The sequence below is a fragment of the Telopea speciosissima genome, chromosome 3, assembly GCF_018873765.1.
Source record: "Telopea speciosissima isolate NSW1024214 ecotype Mountain lineage chromosome 3, Tspe_v1, whole genome shotgun sequence".
In the NCBI taxonomy this organism is placed as follows: Eukaryota; Viridiplantae; Streptophyta; class Magnoliopsida; order Proteales; family Proteaceae; genus Telopea; species Telopea speciosissima.
In genome coordinates, this window is record NC_057918.1 from 17,086,206 (window position 1) to 17,096,658 (window position 10,453).

A 10,453-nucleotide genomic window follows, 5' to 3' on the forward strand; every position below is an offset into this window, starting at 1 on the left:
TTTCTGAATACAAGAAAAAGGCTCCAACCTATACTAATGCTTATAGTTTTGGTAGTGTGGACACTTGCATGTTAGCCAAGAAAGCTGAAATTATAGTTAGTTTCAAGAATATTGCACAGAGAAAGCCTCAATTACCAAACACATCCTGGTATTTATCCAACATATAGAAAAATCCCTGAAATTAAGAATTCAAAAAGATTGAAATCCTCACTGCCACAGCACCTGATGAATTCTAGACAACCAACACAAAACATGAATTTACACCGATATCAATGGAACAAGGTTTTGGTGTATCAATATTAGAAGCTTCTTGAGCATGAAAAAACATGCTTTGATTGTTTGACTGTGATTGTTCACTTAACAAGCTACTGCTGTGTTGTGCTAGGCATCTGCATGATTCAAACTCTTCTTCATCTTTCAGTCGATTGCTTCTCTCAATGTCAATGATATTTATGTGTATCCCCACACAAACCAACACCAATCTTGAGGATGGAATAGTATCAATTCATGTTGAGCAGCCTTATAGTATCTCTGTCATGATTATGTTGTCACCCTTCAATGGTATTGTCCTGATCAAGGTAAATCATATGAGAACCCACATCAAGGAAAATGAGACAGAATCAGACAGCAACCAAAAACTTTAAGTTACAAGAAAAACAATCATTTGAAAATTGAGCACCATATTTGACTTTGAATGTTACGCCATACTAGAGAAGTAGTACAGTTGAGGAGTTTTATCGAGGAGAGAATAATGTTGATTTTTTTTTTTGGTTGGGGGGGGGGGGGAGGTGTGGAAGAAAACTTCTAGCCGAAGGACAGAGAAGAGATCAAAGTAAACACCGAACACTAACAACGTGAAGTGAATGGCTCTGTACCAAAGTGACTGGTTCTGTACTAATTAACTATGTCAAATAAGCTACAACTCTCCAGTATATCACATGGAATGGTCAATCAGACCACCTATCATGACTACCAAACAGTCATCTTAAAACCTTTTATCATCTCTCCTCATATTTTTATTGGGTAGGTAAGCAGGTTAGTAGTTAGTTATTAAGGTACCTCTACGGTTTTGCTTCATCTTGCCAATCTCCACAAGCAAAGTCAATAAAGTCTCACACATTTCGCGAGCATCAGGCTCACAAGGATTGTTCTTCTGCGACGAGTAAACCATCCAGGCATGGTCGAGCTTCCGATCTGGTCGGACAACAACAGATCCTGGAACTTCAGCATCACAGCGGGTCACTACTCCATCACTCTTCTCTCCGTACCGAAGTCGTAAGTGCAGAGCACACACAGCCATGGCAGCTCCAAGAGGGATTATCACAGGCACCTTGCGGCTCAGTTGGACACAATTAGACTTCTCACCACCAAAGATAGGAAAGGGAAACCTTGGAAGCTCCGCATGCCCTATGTGAGACATCATGGCAAGAACTCCTGGGGCCACACTCGCTTCCGAGTGGAAGGAGACTAGGGGGACATGTTCTGGTAGCTTGTACTTCATGATGAACTCTTTCCGCTTCTCATATGTGAGATCCTCTAAGGCCCGAATATCACCCTACAATGGAAGTTATTTTGCAATTATCATGACAAAAAAATTAAATGCAATGCTTGTCTCATCCAAATGTTCATGAAGCTCTTTTGAATCCCAAAGAAATTTTGGTTCATTACTCTAAAAACAAAACTGAGCCAGGTGTGATGACAGCCCCTAGGGCATCTGCACAAGTTGCCCAAGGTACTGATCCATGGTGAACTTCAAACATATGTCAATAAGTTGACCAAGTTGTCATGTGTCACATCAAATCATGCTGTTCTGGGGCTGACCAAGTTAGTTACACACCAAAACATTTCTATTAGATTCTATGCATGATAAGGGATGGAAACCATAGAAACCAGCAAGTTTCATTCAAGTGTGGTATTTTCAGAAATCATAAAGGGCCAAACCAATTTAAATTTTTTTTTATGTTATTATCGATGCCTCCAGTCAAGCCCAACCCAGTGATTCATGAACCAGCCCACCTTGCCAGATCAACATCTGGGCATTCTAATCATTTTTTTTTTTTAAATAAGCGTTGCTTGCAAATTTTATTTCTTACTTAGAAAAAGGGATTTGAAGCATAAATGCTCAAAGTTGGTTTAAAACTTAAACACTTGAGGGAGGAAAATGCTTGATTTTCAGAGAAAAAAGAAACATGCTTCCTACACTCACCCTTTACACTAAGAAGAACTTGGTCGAAAAGACTTGCCACTACCAACCAGAAATAGATGAAGAGGTATTTCTAATGGTAAATTTTGATCTGATAAGTTTGATGATATCTGTCATTACGTTTGAAAAATTTTTGTGCAAATATTAAGATCTGTTAAGAAAAATTTAATTTTCTTTTAGCAGTTTTTGTCTTCCCCATATTGGGAAAAGAAATAATATATTGGAAAGAACCCCTGAGACGGGAACTCTTATAAGGTTTTTTTTGTGTCAATTGATATATGCTAGATTTAACTAAATATATTCATGGCTTTGCTTATAAAAGTAAATATTCATGCATGCTTTTCTGCTTACAAATTTTTAAGCCAAATATATTAAGTTGGAAAAAATGCCAATCAAGGTTTTTTATTTTTCATTTTTGTTTCAATGTTCTTAGGGGTCAAATTTTATTAAACTGAGCTTGTTCTCATGTCATTTTATGGCAATGTCAAGTTTTACTTGTGAAGGTTCAACTATGTTTTAATCCCAAAGTGATAGGAAAACCTTGATCAACTTGCAGATCAAGAGCTCCATGATCCTCCTCGCTTCCTTGTCAGCAATCTGGCCTTCTCGGAGAATATCAGAAGCAATTGGGGTGCCACCATATGGACATTGTACCAGTGCCAAACCAGCAACTTTGTCATCCAAGGACGACCAGTAAATTGACAAAGCAGCAGCAGCATCTACCCCACCCTTACTGTGCCCAAGCAGCAAAATGCGCTTTCCAGACCCCCAATAAAGTTCTTCAATGTATTGCTTCAGTTCCCAGGCATTGTGCTCAACTGATGCCTGCATATGAAAAAATAAACAAATAACAAAACAAAAGGTTAAAAATGGTTAGATGATTGCTAATTTTCATACAGAAAAGTATAAATGCAGAAATTGTTGCGGCAGAGTCTTCATTATGTACCAGTTCAGTCCTAGTCTAACATAAAAGTAATTATCTTCACCTCACTATGAATCTTTGCAATATGGCAAGCAAGACCCATCTTCGAGAAAAACCTTTTTGTGCTCACAAAATACAAGGGACTATGGTTGCTAAAAAGACCTGAAAACCCACATTAAAAAAAGACATGGATCATTAACCATTCAGAAGTCAAGTTGAATAACAAAAAGCCACACATAAATAGTCGGGAGAATGACATCTCCTCACCTGGAATAAGCAAATATACAAATGAATTAGGTAGAGTGTGCTCGCCATTTCTTGAGGCAAAACCAACAAAAAACAAAAAGTAATTAGGTATAGTATTGAATCAATTCATAAGAATATACATAACCAATTTTTGCTGAGTTGTAACAACACAAATGAAAGCTATCAATTACTGACTTATGGATACCAAAATATATCCAGCTAATGTGTAAATCACCAAAGTAAAAAATAGTCTGCCAGGGATTCTCAGTCTCTAAAACATATTCTTTCTTTTCTTAGAAACATCAGTATAAAGTGTATTTGAGATTGAGTGATGTAGGATCTGATTTCACTAACTCTAGTGGAAATAGAAGGACCTAATTTGTGATGAAAGGGATCATGGTTTCTCAGAAAAATTATGTTGGGAGCCTAAGTCAGAGTTGACTACCACAAAACCACCAATGCTTAGGGTCAAGGAAACAGAAGAGAGAGAAGAGGCTCAAGTACAGAACTGAAATCAAACAGGCACCTTGTACACAGGATAATACTGAAGTGGTCAAAATCCAAATGCAGACATAAAATGCAGAACTGCTGCTGAAGAGGATAACTCAACAAGAGTTTGTCATAGCTCCCGCATGACAGGTGCATCTCACTATAGATGACAAGTATCTCCAGTGCTGAGACCTCATAATGAACTGGATAAGGCACCACATGTGCAGGTTGATGAGGTTTCTTTGGCACATGGGTATTGCTGCATATCTCATCTAGCAGTGCTCATCCTTACACAAACATCACTATTTTGTCTCAAGTATATCTCAAGATAGAAGCATCCACTTCAGAAACAGAGCAAAGAGGCTATACCCAGAGGAATGTCATGATAGAAACCTGGCACCACCTCTTGCATGTGCAAATTTTGAGAATGCAAGCCACATTTAGATAATGTGGTGTGATGAGTACTTTGACAAGCTACAAATGCCAGTGAAGTCACAAATCATCTATGTATCTCTAGTGACCAGTACTTTGTCACAAGAAGAATTTTGCTTGCTATGATATTTCCCCATCCACACCCCAAAGAAATAATAAAAAATACAAAACTATATAGCCCTACTTCACAGTGAAATAGGAGAAGAGTTTCCTTTTCTGGTAAGGCAACTTTTGGCCAAGGAAAAAGAGCCAAAAATGCAACCAAGTGGTTGAATAGGTAGACACCATCTGAACAAGAAGAAACCATTCAGAATAAGAAGTATTATCATGGAAAAAGAGTTTTAAAAGGCCCTTGTCTTAGACAAAGGAAAAGTATGCTCTTTTTTTTCTGGGTAGATGAAACGTAAGCTCTTTCACTCATGCTTAACTTCTCTACCATGTTAAGGTTGCTCCATTGCGACCTCGTGGTTGCGGGTTTGAGTCGAGAAACAGCCTCTCTGCGAAGCGGGGGTAAGGCTGTGTGCTTTATGACCCTCCCCAGGCCCCACAATGGCAGGAGCCTTGGGCACTGAGTACGCCCTTTTTTTAACCTATGCTCTTTCTCTCATGCTTACCTTCTGTATCATGCTGCTGGATTTACGTATCATCCTGTAGATGTAGATACATAAGATTGATACATGAAAATGGTTGCAATACATGGACAAGCAGATTTCCTTGGTGCATGAAAGATCTCAAGTCTAAAACCCTTTAACTGTGTGCTTGAAAGTTATCCATTCCAGCCCTTGAGAGTTCACGAGAGAACAGGAAAGAGCAAAATTGCCCAACTACATACCAAGCATTAATTTGGAATTGGGATGACAAAGTCCAGCCCAAAAGGGAGCTTCACTAGCACTTGGGATCTACATGGTATCAAAGAGATGAAATGTTCTGGGGTTGTCTGGACTCTGGACTCAGGATTGGTTGACCTTAAGCTTCCTTTTTTTTTTTTTGATAAACCCTAAAGCTTATTGGCTTCTGCTTATGGGGTTCCTAGAAGCTGGTTTCTAAGGAGCAAAAAAGAATTTTGTCTGTTTGGAATTTTTACTGCCTCCAGTGCCAAAAGCCCATGATCCCACCTTCCTCAAACTTCTTGGCTTCTCGCTATTGCTGCAAAGATTCCAAACCAACAGATTCAGTTGTATACGCCTTATTGCTCCTAGAAGCTGGTCTCTGGAAGCCCACAAGTAGAGGTCTAGAGCTTACCCAAACATGCACCTAGTTGTTGTTTACTTTTCAAATAGGAGGTAGTTTCTAGTTTTGAACTTCAAAGTGAAGTAAGAAAGGGGACTTTCAACCTGTATACCCTTTTACAATTTTTTTCTTTGTGAAGAATTCAAATTCTTTGCAGTGTTATAACACTCAATCCTAATGCAGATGGGATGCTTTCTTCTAAAATTGAGACCTACAAATCCTAGTGTGAATTCAAACTCTTGTTATGTAACTCACTTTTGTTGCTTAAAATAACTACCTAAGACTCATTTTGTCACCCTATTTCTCAAACCAGCCTCTATACCCTTGCTGACCCAACCTAACCCCTCTACAACCCAGCTGGCCACTTTATTTGCCCTCAGTACTGAATTTTCTTGACTAAACTATCACTAATAACAATCAGCCATAGCACTACCATAATTGAAACTTCTCACACACCCTTACCCTAAAATCGATCCTACATCAGCTCCACATTAACTCGAGGGGATAAAGATGCCAATTCTCAATCCAGAAGGATATCCCTGTTATTCTGAGAATGAATTTTATAACTGGACAAGATGTGGAACCATTCCAGCCTAACCAATCCACATCCATATGAACTGGTTATATCTTAATTGAGTTGTTTGATCCATCTGTGGAGTAGGCTTGAGAAGGAACCACTAAGTTTGTTTTCATGTTTGCCTAATGCTGCCTTTTTTTCTCTCAAGTCAAAAGGAGCTTAAATAAAGAGGTTTCACCTTATCCGGAACTTGCAATAGTAGCAGTTAGGGCATATTGACATTTCAAATCATTTAGGAGGAAACTACAACTGTTGTCCAACCTTTTAAGAGGACCAGAAAGCTATTCTATAGACGAAGAATTCATAAAAGATCTTATCCTGTTTCTTCTAATCATTAAGTCTCATAGCTTCTTCCAGTGTAGAGTTTTAAACCAGGGGAATACTACATGACTGTGGAAGAGTCTATAAATGAAGAGGCAAGAACCAAGATAATGGAACTCAGGGTCAATTGTTATATGAATAAACATAGATCAGATTAGATTGGTACCTTATGCCTTCAAGCAGTTCCGTGAATCTGATTGTACCATCCTTAACAAGTGGTACTCCAGGAGCTCTTTGCAGCCATCCAATATCACTGGAAGATCCATGTAGTGTCCTTTGCAGTCGAGTTATAAAACTGGCCAAACCAAAAATGCTTAACGTCTCAAAAAGAATCAAGTGATATAAAAATATTTTAAGGAACCCTTCAACACCAAAATACGTAACTTTTTTCTTTTTCTTTTTGCCCTTTTTACCTCCGGACTCGAATTTTAACATGCCTAATATGAAGGAAGGAACTTCTCCAACATGTAAAGGCCAATCTCCAGGCTAGTCTGAATCCAAATAATGAAAGCCTAAACCTGCACACAGATGAGTCAACTATAACACAACCATAGGAACAGATGAAAGACGTATAACTGAAATAAAAACCATCTTCCATTCGTCCTTCCAGAATGTCGAAGGATTTAATAACCAGATGAGTATTGCCTTCATGACAAATGTGACAGATGGTGATTGGTTCCATCTCCAGGTAATTTGTGTTTTAAGACATATGAGGCTTCAATCAGATTGAGACTGCAAATGTGATTTGGCATCTACGAGTGAAAAATTCTTGAATTGGCTTATATTAGATGAAGACAGAAGTAGGATAGATAACATCTATATGAGAGCATGCTCTTTTCTGGATATACTGTAGCATATTGTGTCTTCATAGGTTTATATCCTTTAAGACAAGATCTAGATACATGTTATATGTAGAGTGGGCACATTCTAGGAGATCTCCAGGACAAGAAATCAGCCTCATGGACAATCTTTAACCATCTGATCTACAGAATGTTTCCTACTATCAAAGGGAATAAAGAGTAAAATCAAATAGTCGAGAGAGAGATTTAAATGGAAAATTTCAACAACTTTGAGTCACTGGACCGATAAACTTGAGGCTACTGACAAAAACAGAAGGTCACAGCCTCCATTAATCAACGATATCATCTCAGGTTCCTCTTCTTTTTTTCCCACCCTAAACTAATCAACATAATCATTATGGCATCATCAGAAACAAGTGCAACTGGAGCAAGCTCAAATTGATGGCCAAAATTAACTATCACTGCAGAATTGAATTATTTAAATGAAGAATACTGTTAAAAGGAGGAAATGAGAAGAGGATCATACCCTTGGAAAAGAAAAGGGCCAGTCCAAAAGCTGTGGCTGGTTTCTAGAACTTTAGCATAATTTACAGGCAAGGGTTCTTCTAAGTCTGACACCCGTCTTTCATAATTTTGGACGCTTGTACCAGTATCAGAAGGCTTAGAAGAAGTTGGACAATCATGGAGAATCGATTGCGAAATGCTGCTCCACAAAGATCTTGAATACCGCCCAGAAGATGAGATTGTCGCATAAAGTGAGCATCCATTCACATCTCTGAACACAAGATCCTCTGCAATAACATTATTACCCAATCAAAACCATCATGCTATATAATACAAAAAACAACAGGAGTTTAGAAAGACATCAGAAACAAATACACATAATCACATGTAGTATGTAAGAACAAAGCAAAATAAAAGAATCACCAATAAAGCGAATGAATCGGTGGCTTATATCTGAAGCCCAGGTCCTTAGACGAGCAAACAAATCCTCCATTAATGAGCAAAAAGCAAGATTTTCATAAAGAAAACTAGTGGGCCTCACAGCATCACAGTAAACCTGGTAAGATGGCTTATGTCAGACATTTCACATGACTTGCAGTCCAGGCTTAAATCAAATCATAAAATAAGAAAAAGTGGCCATAGCATCACATCACTCACGGAAGGAAGAGATTCTAGGATGTATTCTTAGAAAGAAAAAAAATTAACCATGTAAACACTGAAGAAACAAATATGATGCAAACATCCTTCTCGGTAAAAAGTTCAAAATTTTGGTCTTGCTGCATGTGTTTTTCATTTCCATGTCTTCCAAAGAGGACAAGAATCCCTTAATACATGCCCAAACTGTTGACTTGAATGTAAAGAAGTAATAGATGTCTAGATAACTGTGGAATTAAAGCATGCGTTGATAAAGAGAATAGATGTAGAAGATAGACCAGCACCTACTGTTGAAGGGGTACTAGATGTTTCCCCTTCAATATTTGAATTTCCCATAAATGCCCCCAATCCTGACATAAAACAAGATGATTCTTTACATGATATGCAAGATGACTTTTAAGTCGGTGCATCTCGAGGCAGATGGAATAGAGCTCTTTTAAGGAAACAGTTATAAAGACAAACTTGGAATTATTTAGAAATGAAAAATCATGCAAGGAAAACATAATAATCAATAATAACAAGCATTTCCAACTTTGAATACTCTTTCAAAAGGGCCAAACCTGCGAAGATGCCTAGAGAACAAAACTATGAAAGGAGAAACCAATATTCCTGAATATTTTTGTGCATTAATAAGCAGAAGACAAACAGAAAGGATCGTACATGACGTGCATCGGAGATAAAGGATCCCTCTAATCTCTGCATGGGGGTATTCTATCTTCAAGGATATAAGTTGTTCAGTGAAATTCATAGGAAAGAAGATATCCACATAGTCCTCTTTTGCAGAATCCACAGCATTGGCTATCAACCCTGGGTCTGCTCCATCTCATCCCATCGAAGTGTTTCCCACAATCAAAAGCAGAAAGTGGAATATTCAGTAAGGAACACTCTTATGTTGAACTAGTTTGACAATTCTAAATAACTGGAGGTGACCATCTATTTACACAAAACAGTATATCATGATACATCCCTTGCTGCCTGAAACAACAGATTATGCATAGCGGAATTAGTGGACCACACCGAAACCCACAAGAATATCTCTGATATACGCAAACACTTTGAAAAGCAAAAAATTCAACAATAGTAGAGTACTTTGTTAGTCAGGCAGGCTGGAACAGTATATCAGAGGCCGTTTGTTGAAAATCACCAAAAAAAAAATGCTTCAGAAATTTTCCAATTTGAAGCACACTTTACCATGATATCCGTTCAAAGTTCAAACATATCAGCTATCAATTCTACATTCTCCCAGAGAAAACACCTACATGAGACAGATTAAAAGTGAATTGAAATGGAATTGAGGCAATAACAGCAAATCCCAGATGAGGAAAACAGATAAACATCAATGTAGGCATATGAAATGCAGACAAAAACTGCATAATAGCATGTGAAATAAAATCAGAAGCAGAGAACCCAGACAAGCAATTACAAAAACAGAGATAGAGAGAGAGTTTACCTACACAAACAAACGCCAAAACCAAAGCCGAGAGAGCCAAAAGGAGATCAGAATCTGCAGAACTCACGAACATATCACTCTTCCCGAATTCGAGTAACTCCTCGCGTATAAATAGATTGGCGAGAGAGTCTGGGAACGTGGGAGTTAGTGTCTTCATCGTGACAGGACCAGGAATAGATAATCGTTATCCAATCCTTTATTGGCTCCCACATGAGGACTTTTGGAAAACTTTGGTGGGTCACGTAAAAGCATGCCAAGACAACACGGAATTAAACAAATGGGTTTTCCTGAATTCTGGATATTAAGATATTGAAGGTCTGAGAACAAACCAACCCCATCGAATGCAGATAAATCGAGTTGTTCCCAAATTTCAGAATTTTAATTGTGTGGCCACTGTGCGGCCAACGACATTCATATTGAAGTTTCTCTTTGATCATAAAAGCAACCGCACCGAATAGGGATAAGCTCAGATAGTTCACAAAATTCAGAATTTTTAACTGTGTAGCCAACGACCTCACCTTCCACCCAACCACGTACTTACAGAGTTCGATTACAACTGTTGTTTGTTAAATTGAAGACAACTTAATTAAATTGGTTTCGATTTCCAACAGATTTCGAAACTTTC

The 10,453-nt window shown here is 38.1% G+C and overlaps 1 protein-coding gene across 1 annotated transcript; it reads right to left on the minus strand.

Annotated features, from left to right (window-relative positions):
• Positions 1-135: 135 nt before the first annotated feature.
• LOC122655799 lies at positions 136-10,000 on the minus strand. Its single transcript, XM_043850141.1, has 10 exons — positions 9,833-10,000; positions 8,148-8,280; positions 7,747-8,011; positions 6,834-6,938; positions 6,587-6,715; positions 3,393-3,442; positions 3,190-3,287; positions 2,744-3,028; positions 1,060-1,555; positions 136-569 (listed from the first exon to the last, which is right to left on the minus strand). Exons 1-10 carry the CDS (start codon positions 9,983-9,985, stop codon positions 556-558), a joined length of 1,728 nt encoding a protein of 575 aa, XP_043706076.1. The 5' UTR covers positions 9,986-10,000; the 3' UTR covers positions 136-555.
• Between the last annotated feature and the right edge of the window lie 453 nt (positions 10,001-10,453).

Bases quoted from the DNA above. Each gene is read 5' to 3' on its own strand.
- LOC122655799 (XM_043850141.1), bottom strand. From the start codon at position 9,985: ATGAAGACACTAACTCCCACGTTCCCAGACTCTCTCGCCAATCTATTT. The intron at 8,012-8,147 runs GTGATTCTTTTA...ATGTTATTGCAG, and splicing joins CCGATTCATTCGCTTTATTG to AGGATCTTGTGTTCAGAGAT. The intron at 3,029-3,189 runs GTGAAGATAATT...TTTCATATGCAG, and splicing joins TTGCAAAGATTCATAGTGAG to GCATCAGTTGAGCACAATGC.